Source organism: Tetrao urogallus (assembly GCF_951394365.1).
Source record: "Tetrao urogallus genome assembly, chromosome: 11".
In the NCBI taxonomy this organism is placed as follows: domain Eukaryota; kingdom Metazoa; phylum Chordata; class Aves; order Galliformes; family Phasianidae; genus Tetrao; species Tetrao urogallus.
In genome coordinates this window covers 11,295,347-11,315,736 of record NC_136824.1, presented here as the reverse complement: position 1 = coordinate 11,315,736, position 20,390 = coordinate 11,295,347, and the positions used below count along the sequence as shown (strand labels likewise).

Here is a 20,390-nt window from a genome sequence, read left to right as displayed (position 1 = left end):
AGCCGCAGGAGCCGCTCCGGCAGAACTCAGCCCCGCTTTCTCCTCGCCCCGCGCCCGCGGAAATGGTGGAGGCCGCCCCGCAGCCCGCCCGGCCGGGGGAGGAGACGGGGGAGGGCTGCGCCGGCGGAGCATGCGCGGCCCGCAACGCGCTTGGGGGGCGGCAGCCGCAGTCACTGGCTGCCCCTGCCCGCTGCTGGCGCGGGGTTGGAGGCCTCCGAGTGGGGCGGCGTGCCGAACACCGGGGTACGCGAGCCAGAGAATGGGGTGGGGTGGGGTGGCCTGCCCTGCCCGCCTTTTGAACAGTTGAAGGCTTCGGAACAGGCCACCGGCAAACCCGATCAGCTGGGCCACAGAGATGGGGAGGTTTTGATGTGTCAAACGGGAAATGCTGAGCTGCAAAGCATGAAAGGTAAACCTGGTCCTGTGCTGAAGGACAAGGAATCACATACATACCAACCCTTTCCAAGGGCTCAGCGGCAGAGAAAACGCACAGCCATCAATGAATCTTCACTACAAAGACAACATCAGAAGTTTAAATGTAGCACATCTAGTTCTGTCAAATTTAAAATTAAAAAAACAGATGGCAATAAGCACATAGGCTAATTCTGAACATTTCCATAAATGAAAATGTATCCCTCTGAGGCACAGAGGAGCAGCAAATCCCCAGAGACCTGGGGAAGACATTTTCCCATTTCACAGAACAAAGGATCACAGCGATGCTTTTTAGAACTGCAGGATCTGCTTCCAGCATGGAAGATAAACAACGGCAGTCTTCCTTTAAAAAAGATCTTTTCACTTTGTAGTCATAAAGGGGTCAGCTGAAAACATTTTAACTGAGGAATCTCAGAGTACCACAGTACTTAGTGCAGTGACTGCTAAAAAATAGCTAAAACTGGCTATGAGAAGACATGAAGGGGATCAGTGCACATATAACTGGAATCCAAGACCATTCAGTCTCTTATGATATTATCATAGTGTAAGCTGGGAAAAACAATGGTTAGGAGAATGACCAGTAGTTGTACAAAAGAAAAACAAAACAAAACAAAACAAAACTAGAAAACATTGCAATTTCTTTATTTTCCTGCTAGCAACCACTATGCTTAATACTCCTGTCTTTCCATATTTACATTAAATACTGGCAAGATCTGATGCTCTAGGTTATGTCAGGATTGCTTCATTAAATTGATGATCCACAGAGGAAAGAAAGTAACTTTCAATCCTCAACTATAATATAGCTTCTATCTGTGAAGCTGTTCCAGAGTTAGAAATTATAGGGAATTTTAGATAAAAACATTTCAAGCATGGTTGTATATAAAAATAATTTTAAAAAAGCCTAATGTAGACATTGCCTGACAACTTACAGGGAAAATTATTACATTAAACAGATTCTTTTTCTTCCTTTTAGGAGCACAGAACACAAGCAGAATCCAGAAGAAAGTAGTGTCTTCATACTCTGCCATCTTAATCATGTTTACATACATCAGCAGAAATCCTGAATAACTGAAAAATGAAAACATCATTTCTCATTTCTTTTAATGTGGTTTGACTTTCTATCTCAGCTTTGTATTAATTCAGTAGTTCATTGCCTATCAGATGGTCTCAAGAGTTTAAAAAAAAAAAAGAAAAAAAAAGTACTTTCTCTTCGTTTACTCTTTCTGACATTTATTTCTATCCCACTTCCAACATTTCCCACCACACATTGAAAATACACATCCATTTATAGGACCATAAACCTTCAGTCATTCAGAGAAACGTCACCATGCAATACCAAAGCAGTAAATGTACTTTAAATACACAGCAATCAAGATAGCTGTAAATACATGAAGTCAGAAAAGGAACTCTAGTTGATGATAATACTGCAAAAAACTTGGTGGTTAAAAATATACCTATTTGTGTCATATGTCTACAGTGACATGTCTATAGTGATATGTCCAAATGCATCTCAATGCATGTTTTACATTATACACTTCTGTTTATAAGATGTTTCTATTTCTATAATGTAGATTTTTTTTTAATGTTATCTCCCAATTCTACAATGTCTGTTATTTCCCTAGAGCTAAATCACCTTCTGCTTCACTGAGCCTCTCTAACAAGAACCAGTGCAGAACTCCGCAGCAGCTGAGAGTGACAGTGGGGTAGAGAAAGGAATTCCAAACCTGCCTTCATCGAAGCCAAGCCTAAGACTTGAGACACTCACTCATCATTTCTGCTTCAGCCAGGCAACACAGATGGTGCATAGAGGTGCACGCAGACATGCAAACACTGAGTGCATCTGCAATGCCATGCTCTACATTTGCATATTTGACTCCTTGCTAGTGCCTTGGTGAGCTTGTATGGCATGGGACAGCAAATGATCGCTGCTAATTACAAGAAAATGCATTTAATCATCATAGAAAAATGACAAGTTAAAAGTGCTATCTTTAACTCTCGCTATATTTCTGTTTTTATTTGGCATTTACATCACGTACTGTTACACACTCCACAGTGCAGAGAAAATCCAGTGAAGCACGTAAGCTCTTCTATTTTTTGGATTCTATTTTGGCTCAAGCGGAACCAGCTCATTTTCTACTCTAGATCTATTTATTTCCAGTAATGATTCATGAGCCAGAAAGAATACTACTTGCCTATCAGATGCCAAGGAGAAATTACAAGGAATGGCAATTAGAATGTTTTTATTGTGGTGAACACAGTTGATACAGAGCCTTGAGAAATAGCTGAAATGCAGCTGCTCAGTGCTATTTTTACTGTTGTTTTATAACCACACTTCAAGGCTTTCCATCTAGCTGATGAAAACAGAAAGGAGATGAAAGAAGAAAAAGCCAACAAGCACTGCCAGCCCACCTTGCCAACACGGTAATATTTCCATGCTTCAGTGGATGTGCTTTCTCTGCTTTATCTCATATTATGGCAAATGATGTTTCAAGGACTCTATTGCCCAAAAGAAAAAAAAAATGGAAAAGGGCTGCTGGTGATTTTTCTGCAAGGCATCAGGAAAATCTGTAACTTCTAACAGTAAGTCATGTATTTTGCACGATGTCTGCACTATGAATAGAAGGTTTTGTGTGGGAAAGGATATCCTCAGCCACCGCACTGCTTACAGGAGAAAAGCTTTACAAAATGCCAGCATTTCAGCTTCGCCTCGTGGTAATGCCAGCTTCCAGTATCTTCACATGTGCGGAGCTCTGTTTGTTCCCGTCTGGCTTTTTTCTGGCATGAAACCATCGTATGGCTTCTCACTCCAGCGTGACTTTCTGACCAGACGTGTTTTGGGAATAGCGAAACCGTTTTTACTTGCGAGAAAGACAAATCCCGTAGTTTCCCCGCCGGTTTTAGGAGGCACTGACACAACACCAGATCCCAGCTCGCACCGCTTCCACGCTACTGATTTCCACGTCCCATCCCGCCTCAGCGGCCGGCGCAGCGCCCCCTACTGGCCGGCGGCGGTGTCCCACTGCGGGCGCCCCGGAAATGCGCACTGAGGTGGGCGGGGCCGCGCCCTTCGCTTCCGGTTGGGGGCTCGCGGGCCGCGGCGGCGCTGCTATGAGCGACGTTGTGGAGCGCACGCTGGGCGCGCTGCCTGCGCTGCTGGGGCAGCACGAGCCGGGCGCGGGGCCGGGGGGTGCGGGCGGCCCCCACAGGCCGTCGGCTTCCTCTCGGCTCGGGAGCCTTATCCGGAACGTCACGGCGCTCACCTCCAAGCATGTACGGGCCTCTTGCTCCTCCCGGGGTCTGCGGGCCGGGCCTCTGTCTCTTTCTGAGAGCCCGAAGCGCCGCGGGCCGCTGAGGTGAGGCGGGGGGTCGCGCTGTTCGCCTCCCTCCCGCCAGACCGCCCCGGGGGCGCCTCAGGGAGAGGGGCGGGCGGTGCCCCGAGCCCGGGGCTGCGGAACCGCTGGTGACTCGGTGCAGCGAGTGCCCGGCGTCGTGCTGTTGCGTGGGGCACGGTGTGTGGGAGCGGGAACGTGGGCGATAAGAGCTGAGGCTGAAACGCCTTGTGTGGCGTTACTGCCGTGAATCAGATACGCGCTGTTTTTGAGAATATTGAGTCCTACTATGTGAATATGCGTCCTTTGACTTTATTTTTTTAAATCGTATCTTGTCTCAAAAGATTACACAGAATTAAGGCAAGTTTAATTCTTTTTTTCTAGGAGGAAGAAAAATTAATCCAGCAGGAAATAACCAGTTTGAAAGCAATGGTTTCTGCCCCCACAACCCCGCTTGTAAGTTGTGCCCGTGGTTGCTTTTGTCCCACTGTTTCCCCAGCCTCCTCTTATTGCCCAGTGGAGTGACAGTTTTTTACTGCATAGCTGCTCAGTTGTTGAGATGAGATAGGGCTGCTGTCTGGGTTTGCACTGTGGTTGAACATTTAGGGCACTGTGATTTTGTTCTTTTGCCTCAAGTATAATAATAACTTAAGTTGATGTAGTGAGTGGTTAAAAAATGTGTTAGTGAGATTGTCTAACGCTTCAGATAACTCAGTAACTAGTTTGGTGTTTGTTATATGGATGGCAGTCAAAACTAGATAACGTCTTTGAGGGAGTTATCTGGAGAATTCTGCTGTTGTGCTCAGAAATCAATGTTGAGTCACATAAATGCATTCATAATGGAAAAATGAGAAATAATCTGGTGTTAAGGAACTTACTGAAATGTTTGTATGTTCCTGTTGATGGCTTGAACATTGTTAGAGCAGCAACGTATGAAGCAAGACTGAAGATCTTCAATAATTTATTTTTGTTCTTTTAGAGACTGATGAAAGAATGTATGGTGAGGCTCATCTATTGTGAAATGCTGGGATATGAGTCTTCCTTTGGATATATCCATGCAATCAAGCTTGCACAGCAAGGGAATCTTTTGGAGAAAAGAGTTGGTATGTGTACATGGCTGTAGCCTTAATATTTTCAAATCATGTTGTGAAGATTTCTTAGAAGAATTTGTAATTCATGTAGAAAAACAACTTATTTAAAGTATTCTTTCGGCTTTGTTGCCTTGTTTCATAGTCTGTCCTCTTTCTGAAAGTAACTAAATCCCTGGTTTGTGAGTTTGGAGAGCAGGAGGCAAGAGAAATAACTTTCAGGCATCAGTTCTTTCAGTATTTTGAGTTGCAGCAGTAATAAACAAGTCATTTACCACAAATATGGTTAAAAACCAACTTCAAACTAAATACGAGTTTTTCTCAGGGTCTGCCTTTGTTTTTTTTAAGAATTCTAATAGAAAATAAGAGGAAAGCTGTGAATGGCACAATTTCCACAAACATGGTACTGCCTGCCCAGCATTTCAGTTACAGATAACTTTTTCGTTTTTATAAGGAGCTTGGGGCCTCTTTGCTAATGGCAGTAAGGTGTTCTATTGTCTGTTTATTGTCTGAGGATGGTATTCTGTACTTTAGAAACAGCTGTAGGAAATGAGTCAAGCTGGGAGATCCTTAGAATGTAGGTGCACAAGTTCATGAGGAAATCTGAAAGGCTATTTCAGATTTCTTTGAAACTTCCTGGGACTTGTTTCCTTGCCCTGCCAGTTTAGCTATAGAACTTCTTCCATTAGATGTTGTTTGAAGTAGCAGTCAGCCTGTCTTGCTGGAGAATTTTCTTGCAGTTGCTGATTCAGCTGCCTAGTGAAGACATTTCTTCTTGTTTGCAGAGAAAATGGTTTAACTCCAAGCAATGCTATGTCAGCATACACAGAAGGAAGGCAGTGTCTTGTGAGATATGCTTGTTTGATATCCTTTGTTTGAATTCGGTTGGTTGTTTATTTTATCCTGCAGTTAAATGTGATACATAAGGTTGCTCTTACCTGTTCTTGTTGCCATATGCCAAAGTCTTTATTGAAGAATCGTTGTCAGCTGATCCAATCAAGATACATTACTCTCTTTCCCTGTATTAGCCTGAATAAATTTCTACAGGGGTGCTGACCTGCTTGTGAAACTACACTTGATCAGATAGATTCAGGTATCTGATAGTCCAGACGGTGCAGTTTGGCCTAAGTTGCTCATTTTGATCTTTAAGTTCTAAATGAATCAAGCCCTGAACAAGACCCATCCCTGAGACAAATAGTTGCACTGTATTTCTGAGTAGTGGCATGCTCCTCAAGCCTCTGCTTTTACTCCTGTAGTTTAAAATGAAGAAGGATTTATTTTTCTGAAGAAAAGGTTTCTGGCATGTTTCTTATCTGGAGTTTGAAGTTTTTCTTCTGTATTGTTAAGTAACGAGGGAGTTTTGGCATAGGGAAGGAAAATAATTTTATATTCAACACTGAGTATTACATTTGAAACTCTAATTTTTGAAGAAAGAGAAACAAATGTAAGTGCATTTGCAGTGTAGGAACGTGATTTTATCAACAGAGAAGACATTCACTTTCCAGGAATTGCTTTCTCCTGAATTTCTTGGCTGCTCTTTAGCTCTTAACAGCATCGTATTTTTCACAGGGTGTGGTTTCTTGGCTATTATTTATTGAGCTTTATTGCAACTTAAAAATGTTTGCTTGGAAATAAAAGAAAGTCCTGATGTTTAAAACATGAGCTACTGTCATCCAGCAATGGCTTTGTTGTTTTTTTAAATTGTTTGAATTAACTCATCTTGTATTACAGACAAGATTCAGTTTTCTATCTTGAAGTTCCTTACTTATTGAGTAGTAATGGAGGCTGCTTTCTTTTATAGGTTACTTGGCAGTTTCTTTATTTCTCCATGAAAATCATGAACTGCTACTTCTGCTTGTGAACACAGTTGTGAAGGTACAGTGTTTTTGAAGGTTTGGGGGTAATCTAACCTTGGACCACTTTTTCCTAATTTATTTCATACAATATCTGAGCTGTGTACTCACGAGTTACATCTCAAGCTGTTAAAGTTCCTGTTTCTTTGGTTATATTAGAATTTGAAGTGGCTTTCCCCTAGCTTTTTTTGTTTAATTTCAGTGCCTCTTTTGTTGAAGCCATATTTTTTAAATTGTAAACAGGTGATACACCATAAAAAATCCACGTATAAGATATACTGCTTGTATATATTGTAAACTTCAAAAGGAACTATGCGTGCGTATTTCAGTGTAAAAGTTTGCTTTTAGCTGACAGCAGGTATCTGTTAGCTTTTTTGCGTTCTCTTAGAGTTCTTTTGATAGAAACTGGAAATATGCTTTGTGACACTGAGAATCTGTCACAAAGTGATGGTTCATACTTTTGTTACAGTGCTGCCTCTCAGTTATCAGTTCTGACTTTTTATGTAAGGATTACTTTTGTGTTGCAGTAAGCTCAACTGTAGACTGAAAATGGTGCTCATTCTACTGTTGTGGTAGAGAACTTTTATAATCTTAAAAATATAGTTTGAAACTGGTGTTGTGGGAGGAAGTGAGAAATGAGAGTCCACAAGGAGCTAAACCAAAATGAGCACCAGAACTATCTGTGGCAAACAGCCCAAATGAATAATGCTGTGAGCTGGACGTCTGAAATGTGTGTGCTTTGTTTTGAAAAAGGGTTCTGATCTTATTTCATGACTGTGTTTGTATGGTGTGGGTGTTTTTTTTTGGTGTTAGGTTACAATGAGCTGTACCTTCTGGTTTTAGTTGTACTGGGGACAGACTGTGAATTGGCATTCTCTTCTGAGGCGTAGATAATAAGTTAGTGTAAAAATATGTAACTGCCAATATAATTGGGCTTTTAAATTCTTTGAGCTAGATGAAAGGCAATGGACAGAATACTGTTGACTTCAGTATGAAGTGTGACTCATCTCACTGATTCAGGTGGGAGCTTGGCATAGTTTTGTAATGATCGGACTGTTTCAGCAAGCGAACGTTGATTGTAGTCTGTTGAAATCATGTACATTTAAAATATGAATGTAGCTTCATAAGGTGAGTGTGAGCAGCTCCTGATTTGTGTATGAAAGAAGAGCTTGGTTAGTTCAGTGAGAGCTGACATTTCTCAAACACAAATAGACAACAGGCTGGTTACCAGCAGGTTGCTTGCTGTGGTGGGCTAGATCCAGCCTGCTGGCAAAAGGGGGGGGGTGTCTGTGCAGAACTGAAGTCTACATGAAAAATGATGGTCTTATTTCAATGATTACAATAGGACTTACAGAGCACTAATCTAGTAGAGGTGAGCATGGCGTTAACCGTTGTCAGCCAGATCTTTCCACGGGAGATGATTCCAGCTGTTCTTCCCTTGATAGAAGACAAACTCCAGCATTCTAAGTACGTATATGTTTACAGAATTGCACGTGGCCTTGTAAGGTTGAATGACTTAATTTTGTAGGAGGTTTTTGTGAACTGATGTTTTTTTTCTCTAATTTGACCTTTTTAGTCATTACTTTCAGAAGTGGTTCCTCTCCATTTTTCTCTTTTATTCTTATCTCATTTATTTGTACTCTTTGCAGAGTACTGGACAAGTCATTTCTTTTATAACTGCTTTGAGTAGCTCAATGTAATTTAACTTGTCTGCTGGACTCCTTTTAGTAAATATGTCAGTGAAGACGTATTTGTAGAGTCTATGGAGAATCAGATGGGGATTCTTGTAGAACTTCAGTGTTGCTTCTTTTCTATGAAACTCTTTATTGAAGCTTTCTTGGTAAAAGAGTATCTGAAGAGTTCCAAAACCTTTATTTGAGTTATTTTTCATTCCCCGTACCCCGAAGATGGAACATTCTAAGCGTTGTACTAATTAGAGAGCTGTAAGAAACAACAGAGTCACTCAGTAACTCCTAGACTTTGGAGCTGCACGTGTGACCACAGGGGATTTGTAGTTGTGAATTTCACAGCTTATCGAGTGGCTGCTTTGGAGAATTGTCAATCTGACAGTAGACACCACTCAGTTCTTAAGTTAGCTGTGTCACTTCTTCGCTGAGGTGGTATTTACAGAGTCATTCGGTCACAAAACTGTAAAACAGGGATTCCCCTCTCTCCCTATGTCACGCTGTTCTGATGGCTGATCCTGTAATTTTACTTTGCTGTAGAAATGAGAACAAGTTTTCTATTTTTCTGAGTCAGGTTCCTGAAATACACAATGTCTTGGTTTGTAAAAATCTCTTTTTTCTTCAGGGAAATTATCCGAAGAAAAGCTGTTCAGGCTTTATACAAATTCTATCTCATTGCTCCTAACCAAGTACAGCATATTCATGATAAGTTCCGGAAAGCCTTATGTGACAGAGATGTTGGAGTCATGGCTGCTTCTTTGCATATTTATCTCGAAATGATTAAGGTAGGCAAGAGTCGTCTCTCGGAGCTACTTGTATCTTTTATTTTAAGCATTAGTGTACTGTAGCTGTGTAGCAAAATATTACTCCTAATTGTTAGAAGAGTTAACTTAGTGATGATGGATGTGTTATGTTTGCACTGGCATCCTTAGCTGGCAGCGAAGTTTATCTTCTACAGAACATTAAAGAATTCAGTATGATTTTTTCCCATTGCTTTGAAGTTACATCCACTCTTTGTTGCAAATGTACAAGAAACCAGCGTAGGTTTAAGGAAGAGATGCTGTGGGAAGAGTGTAGAAGTTGGATTTAAAGAAATGAAGTGGTGGCTGCTTTAACTGCATTCAGTCTGTAGATCGTGCTTTTGAGGTGCTGTATTTAAAGTATTTCTGTTGTGTTTCTTTATTACGCAGGAAAGCTCGTCTGGGTATAAAGACTTGACAGAGAGCTTTGTAATCATCCTAAAGCAGGTAGTGGGAGGGAAGCTCCCTATTGACTTCAATTATCACAGCGTGCCAGCACCATGGTTACAAATTCAGCTTTTAAGAATACTGGGGCTGTTAGGAAAAGATGATCCAAGGTAATCAGTTCTTTGTCTGTAATTAGTATTCTGAAAGTGCAAAGGATGCAGCTGTGACTGTTATCTCATGAACAGCTTGTCTGCCTTTTTTATAAGAGGATTTTAGAGTTGGACTTCTTATACATTTTTATTATCAACCAATACACTGAGCAGGTACCTTCTAAATTGAAAAATTAGGTTCTCAGCTTCTGAATTGTCTAGGCAATTAATGGAATTATGGAATATGCTTGAAATACGTTTTTGCTGGAGTTTCTGTTACTGGGTTACCAAACGACATGGTGAAAAGCCACATAAAGGAGTACCTAGTTGGTGTTTTTTCCTGCTTAGATGCTTTTATTCTTATGGCAGTTGTTTCTTCTGAAAGCCATAAACATTTAGATGTCATTTAGAGATGGACTGTTGAACTCTAGCATGTTAAATTGAATCTGTGGGTATGAATAATTTGTGTTAGGTTTTTTTGATATTGTTATGTAGATTGCTTGGAAATTTAGACTACATGCTGTAAATAAGAATTGTAAATATTTGTTGTTAAACAGGACAAGTGAGCTGATGTATGATGTTTTGGAGGAGTCTCTAAGAAGAGCAGAGATAAATCATAATATTACCTATGGTAGGTGAGAGTCTTTATCAGTATTTGGGAAGGCTGAGTGGGTGAGCATTTTATGCATGTGAAAATGTATATGCAGCACTTCTGAAAATCTAGCTGTGTTCTTAGGTGTCTGACTAGTAAATGGTGAAACAAGTGATATATTTCTGTACAGCAGTGTTTCCCCAAGCAGCCACGTCTGATTTCCTGGTGCCCTAAGAGCTGTTTCACAGTATGTTAAGGACATAGCCATCCTGTTATTTTATCTTTTAAAGACACATGGATGTTGCCAAATAACCTGTGCTAATGGAACAGAGGGGGAATTTAGGTTTGTTTTCAATGTTTTTATCCTTTGAAAAGGAACATGGTCCAGAGCTCTAGATCTGGTGTAATGCCTGCTTCTGCTTTCTAAAACATCGTGTAAGTTCTTCTCCCGCTGAAAAGGGAAGTTAGAGAGAGGCACTAACTTTCAGTAGTACATGAGGAAGTCTCTGCCAGATGTTCAGTTTATTCAGTTTAATTGCTTCTGTTAGACAGGAACAGCAACAAAAAATGAAGTCAACTTGCAACAGAACTGGTCCCCATGTACTTTTCTATTTTATCTTGTTCTCAGTTCATTCGTTTTTATGTTGAGCTGTGACAAATTGTCTCATTCCCTGCTGTAGTGCACTTTTGTGGCAGTATTTATCTGTACTGCGTTTTAAACCACCCGAACCAGAATAATCATAGTTTGTTCTTTCACATTTTTCCCATGATAATGGATGGTAACAAAAGGAGTGGTTCTGCTAGGCTGTGTAATTAAAGCTTTATCACAGTGGTAGCTGTATATTTCCAAGTTTCAATTGAATTGAATACCTTGAGGATATCATTTGTTTGCAAAAAGGAAATGTTTTTGTATACAAAATATCTGCTTGAAAGCCGAAATACAGATACTCAGCTCTTTAGAAGTAGATGCTTCAGTAGCAGGGTATAAGACTGCTTTGAAATATTAACTGAACAGTGTTCAGTCTCAGTTTTATCATACTAGCACGTATACTTGTGTGCTTGTTTAATTTTGCATAATATAATTATTTAATACCTACTTATTATGTTTCTTTTCTCCTAGCCATCTTGTTTGAGTGTGTCCAAACAATTTACACAATTTACCCCAAATCTGAGTTACTGGAAAAGGCTGCCAAGTGCATTGGAAAATTTGTTTTGTCACCCCAAATTAATTTGAAATACTTAGGTAAGGACACTGGATTTCATTAAAGACTTTTTAATTTTGTTGTATTGGCGCATACTCTTAGGTAACTTCCAATTGCTTATATTCTAGGTTTAAAGGCTCTGACCTGTGTTATTCAGCAGGATCCTAATCTGGCACTTGAGCACCAGATGACAATTATTGAGTGTCTGGACCATCCTGATCCCATTATTAAAAGAGAGGTCAGTGAATTTTTAAGCAGTGCAAATTAAGTTATTTTTAGAGTGGGTAGTAAGTTTTCTAAAATGAGAGTGTGAAAGGCATACAGTATCTCAGGTATTGAGAGAGTACAGTTATGAACAATAGTGACAGACTTTGTAGATAAGCAGAATGTTTCAATTAAGCCTCATTAAGTCAAGACAGTTGCTCTCACTCTGGTATCACCCTCAAGTGTTTCTATTTGCCTGATTGCTGTTTTGAGTCAGTAGAGCTGTTTACATGTACCTTGCTTTCCCTTTCAGACTTTAGAAATTCTTTATAGAATTACAAATGGACATAATGTGATTGTCATTGTTCAGAAGATGCTTGACTACTTAAAAGAAACCAAGGAAGAGTATGCTATCATCACCTTAGCTGGCAAAATAGCAGAACTAGCTGAAAAATATCCTTTTATTGTTCAGATGCCTTTTGGTACCTTTCGAAGCACCTTTCATAATCTTTTGAAATATGAAGTGTTACAGTTGTGCTTTTTGCTCTTTAAAATGCAAACAAGGAAGTGTGTATTCTTTTTTCTGTACTGTTGAAAGTGTCCATTCAGTAAAGTGCATTGTGATTTATTTGAGGAAAGGCAGAAACGAACGTTTTTCAATCCCCAGAGTTAGCAAAGGCTGTTCACATTTTATATATATGAAAACAACATTGCTTTCTCTTGAGTACTTAACAACAGTTGTTATTCTTTAGTAAAACAGCTGCAGAACTGCTGAAAAGAGCTGATCTATCATTCATTAAGTGAGGCTGGATGAACAGATTAAAAAGAATACACCAGATAGTTAGCATGGAGCAAGTGTGAGCTCCAAGTATTGTAAGCAGATTTCCAGATCGAAGTCTTGTGAACTGATCTCTTTCTATTGTGTGAAGCCTCATCAAAGCATTTTTTCACACTACCATTTGTGCATTCATTCACAGTTTAAAATGTAGTGATTAGCAAACTAAAAAGTGAAGTTAGGCCTTAGCACTTCATTCCTTAACGTGTGGACAGGTATGCTCCTAACAACGAGTGGTTCATCCAAACCATGAATGCAGTGTTTTCAGTTGGAGGCGACGTTTTGTATCCTGATATCCCTAACAACTTTCTGAGGCTTTTGGCTGAAGGTAACTCACCACGTGATTTGAATAATTAAACGTTATTTAATCATCTGGCTTTCTGAAAACGTGCTTTGATGCAGCGAGTGGCGTTTGTGTTACAAGTGAAGTATGCTTTTTTCCTTTCCAGGGTTTGATGATGGAAAAGAAGATAAACAGCTGCGAACGTATGCAGTGCGGTCTTATTTAGCATTACTTGAAGAGGAAAATGTGTTCTATCCACAGAAGTTCCTTCAAGTCATGAGTTGGGTAAGGTGGATGCATGGTCAAAATTGAAAACGCAGTTGTGAGTTTAGCAGCAGCATCGACCTGCCTGCGTGCTGAAAGCTTTTCCATCTTTATCAGTTAGGCCGGTTGTGGTTATTAAATGCAGTGTTAGCCTTGCTGGTAACTGCCCCTGTGCTGGTTGTGCTGCTTTTTTTAGCACCTAGTTGAGCTGCGATTACCATCTGAAGAAGAGGCTGTGGTTTAAGCAAATTGTGCTTTTGTAAGGCCTTAATTACTATGTGTAGCTTTCTTTTCAGACAACTCTTTGATTTTTGTAAAGCTAAGTTGGAATTTACAAAGACAAACAAGAAGATCATTTCAAGCATTTGCCAGGAAAAAATAATAAGTCTTGTTGAAGCACATTGGAAGTAGTTTAATTGCGTAGTTTTGGTAGAGCAGTCTTCCATCAGTAATACTGGGAATGCCTTCTTGATATGCAGTTGGATGTTCAGATTATTTTTCTGACATTCACGACTGCTTGTAGTACCTTCATACAGCATCAGTTAAACCAGCAGCATTTTGGAGCAGTTGGAGCCAGCACAGTGGTGCTGACTGTTGTAGCAGTTATTAGTTGGTTGGTCAGCTTTAAACTGAAAAAATTAAAAAAGCTGGAGCTCAAATCCAGTAGAGAGATGTTACTTCATACAGGATCTCTTCATTTTATTTGTGTGGAAGGTCCTTTCAAGAGGACCTATCTTAGTTTCAGCTGGAAGGAATTCTTCTCTTCAGTGTTCTGGTATGATGCTAGGAGGAAAACAATGTTGATAACTGATGTTTGTAACTGCTGCTAAGCAGTGCTGTACAGAGTCAAAGCCATTCTTAGCAAATGGCTCAGGAAGCTGAGAGGGATCAGAATTGGGACAGCTGAATTAAACTGGGCAAAGTGGTATTCCATACAGCATGGCATCATGCAGAAGGAATTCTGAAGGGGCTGGGAGTCCATCTCTTGTTCTCTTCCACTGCTGGATGGGCCAGCTGGGCACTTACTGAAGGGTGGTGAGCAATTACAACACGTGATTTTTTGTGTGTGTGTACATGTATTTGCCATAATAATTATCCTTTCCTTTATCTTAGTAAATAACTTCATCTCAACCCACAAGTTCTGCTTTGCTTTCCAATTCTCTTCCCACTGGGAAGAAGGGGAGTGAGCAAACGACTGTGTGGTGCTCAGCTGCCTTCCAGGTTAAACCACAACAGTTATTTAGCATCAGTGATGGTCTGCAGAATGCATTTAATTTTGTTACTATTTGATACTACACACTAATTTAAAAACTGAAAGCACTGCTATGTGTGACTGTGTGTATTTTCTCTGTTGCTTGTGCATAGGTTTTGGGGGAATATTCCAGCCTTGCTACAGATGTTGATCCAGAAATTATTTTGACAAGGCTGCACAACTTACTGAGGAAGACTTTTGTTACCTCTGAAACTAAAGCGTGGATTATGGCTGCAGTCACCAAGATAGCATCGCGTGCCTCTTTCTCTAAAACAGTTGACAAGTTAATCCAAGAATTCAGTAGCTCTCTAGATACCTGCATGAGACAACATACCTTTGAATTGAAGCATCTGTGTGAAGACAAAGTATTGATGAAGGGCTTGCTTCCGTTTGATGCTAGTTGTAATGACATGGTGGTAAGAAGTCTGCAGTGTGTGTTCTTGAACCTTCCTGTAGTTCTGAGAAGTTAAATATTTTGCTAAAAGACATCTCCAGAATGAATTATATTTGATAGTTCTGATTGGTGTCAGTCTTTAGTCTGCTTAAAGTGAGTTTTGAGGTGCACTTTTTCAGATTTGGCACATCCCCATGTTTATGATAAAGTGCCATGGTACCAAGTAAGCTGAAGTGGCTTTAACAAACTATGGATGGTATTCTTCAGATTTCTTTCCTTTGGTATTTTCATACAATTGCAGAATCCACTGCTTTAGGGAACATCCACTCTGCTTTTTGGTGTTCATATAAAAAAGTTAATATTGGAGGAGTCGATTTAAGTTACAAATCTGTAGCTCAAAGTTTGTTTCAGTGTACTTGAATAACAATTTCTGTATGTAAAACCATTTTAATGGATGTGAGGAATACAGCAGCCTTACCGATAGATATGGCGTATGAGACAAAAGATCCTAATCTTGCTGATAAGAGAAGATATTCTGATAATATCAGGCTTTTGAATAGAAATTGTATTTGTTACTTACTCATTTTCCTTAATTCTTTGTAGGTAGATGCTTCCTTATCTTTTCTGGATGAGTTTGTGGCTGAAGGACTTGGCCGGGGTGCAGCACCATATAAGCCCCATCACCAGAGACAAGAGGAAAAACTTTCTCAGGAAAAAGGTGACTACAGAACATCTATTTCACAGTCTAGTGAAATTTATTAATTTGAAGTGGTGTTTTTTTTTTTTTTTTTTTAGGTAACTGATTGTTATGTGGTTTGTGTTTGAATCTGAATATGACACAGGGTCTTTGAGAAACACCATCCATATTTAAAAAAAAAAAAAAAAAAAAAAAAAGACAAGAAGGAACAGACATTTTATTAGCTCTGTCTCCTCCTGCATCAGGAGGCCTCTTTCTTCTCAGATCTCCAGCACTTCTGTCCTCCGTCTTAGGAAGAAGAAAGCATAAGACTGAGTGGAAGTGAGAGAAAGGAGCTATACCCTGTATAGCTTCATGGCTGTAATGGAGTGTCTGTGCTCTGCTTCTTGCCCAACAATGACTGCTTTATGTTGAAGTACTGTCTAAAACAACTTTTAGTAGTTACTCAAACTACATCTTGTTTCAGAAACCATAGATAAGGTGGGTGGCCTGAATCCTGATTTGCCTGTCTTGTTGAAAATAAATTTATAGCCCAAAGTGTCAAGAATGTTCGTAAAGCAGATGGTGGTATATGGACATGTTGCTGTGAACTCAGAATGTGTTATGTAGGTGCATGAGCAAACAGAACAGCATAGATCTGATACAATATTTTGCTCTGCAGATATTAAGAATTGGCAGATATTTTAGTGATGCCCTATAAAATCATTTATGCTGTTTATCTTTCATGTCTAAATGAAACTTAAGTGGACAGATTTGCTTTTAATTCAGGATAGGATCCTGAATAGGATAGCATCAGAAGTGTTGTAATACAACATATTGATTTTTCAGAAAGAGTTCCTTCCTACTTGTTTGAGCCTTTACTGTAACTCTAAAAGGTTGTCTGTATTGCAGCTCTGAATTTTGAACCTTATGGATTGTCCTTTGCTTCAAGTGTGTCCTCGGCTGGTATGGCTGGCAGACAGTCTCCCACTGGCTTATCGTTTGGTTCTGATACGTCTGGTAACAGTGCTGAGATGGGGCATAAAGAGTGAGTTAATTTGTTTCTAAAATGAAGTATGTTCTTCATGAACTTCCACAGATTGGAAAGCATTCTCTTGTACTCCATTATTCACTATGTAAATTAAAGTGCCAAAGTGGCAAATGGTGTTTAAAGCAGAGTGTTGGCATGCTTTTATGAGCACGATGTTCACATAGCTTATCCTGTTTGGTTTTTTTCCCCTCTTTTAGGACAAATACTCTGAAACTGGAAGGAGTAAGGAAGCTCTGGGGCAAAGAAGGTTATCTTCCGAAAAAAGAAAGCAAAGTAGGGAAAGAAGATGAGCCACAGACTGTGTCGTGTAGCAGCTTATTAGCAGGACGGGTGGCTGAATGTCCCGTGTCACAGTCTGATCAAGTTTCCAGCCTCTCTGAGGAAGAAAAAGAAAAGCAACAGCTGGCATCAACGCTGTTTGTTGGGCTGGGATCAAACACTGGTGTCAGCCTGGTAAGTGGTTCTGCTGTGACTTGCCAGTTAAAAGTTTGTATATAACCTTATTTACAATTAGAAATATTTATATGGAAATGGAGAGCAAATGGACATTTTTTGGTAGAACTAGACAGATGACACTAGGACACTGGAAAACTATTGGAAGGTACCATTGTAGTCTGATATTTGTTAAGCATGAAACAGATTGGATATTGATCAAGCAATTTCAAAAGTAGATTCCATTCAGTAGAACTTCCTTCTTCTTACCTACTGTGTTTCAGGTTTTGTTACCAGTTTGTTACACTTCCCTAAGAGTTGTTCTTTGATTAATTTTGTTGGTCGTTACTTGTCCTTGTTCCTTCTGTTTCGGTGTTGACATTTACAGAGCTTATTGGTAGAAGCTCCTTCCATGTTCAATTTTCCTTCTTTCTTTTCAGATGGGGAAAGTGGATTTATCTACTCAGAAGTTCAAAAGAAAATCAAAGATAGATGAAACCCAAAGTAATGAGGAGGCATTGGATATGCAAAATAGGGCTGCCTCAGATTTTGGTCCCTTACTTGATACTGTCCCTGTTACTAAAGAAGAGTGTGATGGAGATAAACGCACAACATTAAGGAAACCTTCCCTTTGTTCTCCAGATACTGTGGAAGAAACTCTTCAGTCTGTAAAAAAGCATGGGCTGGATGACAAGCTTTCAGATAGTAGACTGTCCCCATTGTCTTTGTTTGCTGATAGTAATATTGAAATTCTTCAGCCTTCTCAGAGTTCTCAGTGTGAAAATGCCAATGAAACTGTGCTGCTCCCTTCCTTAGCAGAAGAACTGGAAGAACTCCCTCACTCTGAAGTAGCAGAACTTTGTCAGAGTGATGCCTTAGCCCTGTATTTATGTAAGGTGTGGAAAGCTGACTCTTTGCTGCTCGTTGTGTTTGTTTCAAATAAAAACACATCTGCACTTAAGGCTGTGAATGTAGTGTTTGAAAAAGAAGAACATTTTCAGGTAAGAAACTTTCCATCATGTTTCAGATTTACTTGCAAGTTTTTGTTTCATGTGCGTTTAAGTTTGTGGTATTTAGTTCAATATAGTAGACATTCTTTTTTCTCTAAGCATTTCCTTCAAGCCTGTGATATGACTATTAGGCTTCTAAAAGATAATGACAAATCTCTGTACTAAAGTTAAAATGTGAGTTGATATGTACATGTTGCATCTCATTTCTCTTATTCATCTTGATTTGATTTCCTGCTGTGTGCCTCTGTAAGAAATATGTATGAATTTTTCACTTCTGAATTCACTTTCTTCCTTTAATTTGAAAGTGAATGCAAGTCTAATCAGTGACACTGAGATTCTGTTTCTTTTGAAAAATGATGCAGATTCTGGAGAGCCCTGCCTGCCAGTTTTCTGTGATTGAAGCTCAGAGCATGGGATGTTGTCAGAGGTGTGTGTGCATGGACAAAGTCTGTACACAGGGAGTTATTTCTGGCTTTGTTAATTACCAGTCAGAAATGGAAACTCGCCTTGAATTTTCAGTACCTTTATCATTGCTGGATTTCATCAGGTAAGCAAAACTGCAGTTTTAAAGATGTGTATATTCAATTGAATACTGGACAGTGCAGGATTGTCTTAAGTATTGGTTGTGAAAGCACAAGGCTTCATCTTGAGTTGACTGGTTTTAATGTAATTGGACTTTTAATAATAGTAATTTGTTAATTTCATGCTTAAAAAGCAACAACAACAACAAAACTAGGGAGATCTTTTGCATAAATAGAATCTGTATTTTAATTTAGAAACCCAAAGCAAGATACAGAAGCTTTAATGATAAGTTGTGAAGAGCAGGGGTTTACTTAAACTACTCTGCACTTATTTGATGTTTGCTCTATTCAGAAAGTTTTGTATATAGAATCTTTTTTAGGACACCAGATTTATTCTGATTAATGTACCATATCCTACTGTGATCTGTGGTGAACTTTAGGCCAATGGAAATGACTACAGAAGACTTTGGGAAGCTGTGGTTGTCTCTTTCCAATGATGTGAAACAGAATATTAAAATTCCATCCTCTCAGGATTCCTTCTCAGCAGCTCTGAGTGTACTGCATCAAAAGCTGAAACTCCACATTGTTGATATTATAGGTGAGTGAAGGTATGCTGTAAGATTGTTTACTGACTTATTTTTCTAGAGAAATAAATACATGGAAACAGGTACCTTACACTTCAAAACTGAACATCTGGGAGCATGGTAAACACAGGGACATATAAGGATTTTATTGGCCTTACTCAGCTCTGTGCAAAGGTTGCTGTATAATTGTGAAACAAACAGTACATTTTATAAGGGGGCAAACTTGTGAGCATACTGAAGAGGTCTGGAAAGGATATAAATGTTTGTGGAAAAAAATCAGAGGTTTGTGAATGATGCCATAGCTGTATCTAATTCTTACTTCACTTTTTATCCTGTGGCTTCTGTTATTTTAAGGTAATGAGGGAATACTGGCATGCCAGCTGCTTCCATCTGTGCCATGTCTGCTGCACTGTCGTACTCACTCAGGGATGCTGGCTTTGTGGTTCAGATCACCTTGTTCTGCTCTTCCAGATGGTTTGCTCTATCAGTGTCAAAAGGTGATGGAAGAATCCTGATAACAATAGTACCTGCCTTAATCTATTTGGGGTGCAAAAAAGGAAGTGAAGGATTTATAGAGTTACGCTGGTAATTACCAAAGTGAATTTAAGGTATGCTTCTCAGAAGTATTCACAACTTTCTTCCAGCCGGCACTGGTCTTGGACTTGAGAGGAAAGGATGATGACCTAAAATATGCCTGCAAAAACGTGCTCAGGACTGTACAGTGACTACCAAATAATCCATAAAGTACTGTTATCTGTTCAACTGAAATGTAAATTTCTTTTGTTGTAAATGACTGAAAGTACTTACTTTCATTATGCGGCTTTTGTAGGTGTCAACAGTCATTCTTCGTAGCAATTACCTAAATATGGTTTTAAAGCAAACAGATCTCTTTTATGCACTCAGACTTGAACACTTGCCAGGTCCATTTGATTATCTTAAATTTTTCTAAAATTGTTTTATAAGCACTGCTGGTGGCAACGAGTCCCACATTGGTGGTTGTACAGAGTAACCTATGTAGCAACAAAAGCTATTAAATATTTTAAAAATGGGAGTTTTAATGAGTAATGCACCTGCCATGATCTTGGCTTAGCAGTGAAGTATGTAAGCGGAAACATCTTAGTAGGATCTTGGTAGGAGACAGGCATGTGAAATTGTGTTGAAAGCATCTCATGGGATGGGATGTAAGACTCTTCAGTGACTTCCTGTCTGCAGTTCTTTGTCCATGTTTCAGTCCCATTCCTTTTCCTTAGGGGTCAGCAGCACCCCAGTGTTTGAGCCACATCTGAGATGTTTCATGTGGATCAAGTCTGAGATCATGGAGGTGCCTTTCAGACACCTTATATTTAATATGGCTAGATTTTCTGTCC

At 39.6% G+C, this 20,390-nt stretch overlaps 1 protein-coding gene across 1 annotated transcript; it reads left to right on the top strand.

Annotated features, from left to right (window-relative positions):
* Window positions 1-3,540: 3,540 nt before the first annotated feature.
* AP4E1 (adaptor related protein complex 4 subunit epsilon 1) lies at window positions 3,541-19,538 on the top strand (the record flags this gene model as incomplete). The annotated part of the gene is made up of 21 exons (XM_079540886.1): window positions 3,541-3,702; window positions 4,146-4,217; window positions 4,741-4,864; window positions 6,651-6,724; window positions 8,048-8,169; window positions 9,013-9,172; window positions 9,578-9,744; window positions 10,281-10,354; window positions 11,436-11,558; window positions 11,646-11,755; window positions 12,035-12,174; window positions 12,772-12,884; window positions 13,006-13,124; window positions 14,469-14,771; window positions 15,353-15,467; window positions 16,338-16,473; window positions 16,674-16,929; window positions 17,349-17,909; window positions 18,281-18,465; window positions 18,880-19,037; window positions 19,378-19,538. The coding sequence occupies 21 exons, from the start codon at window positions 3,541-3,543 to the stop codon at window positions 19,536-19,538; spliced, it is 3,435 nt and encodes a 1,144-aa protein (XP_079397012.1).
* Between the last annotated feature and the right edge of the window lie 852 nt (window positions 19,539-20,390).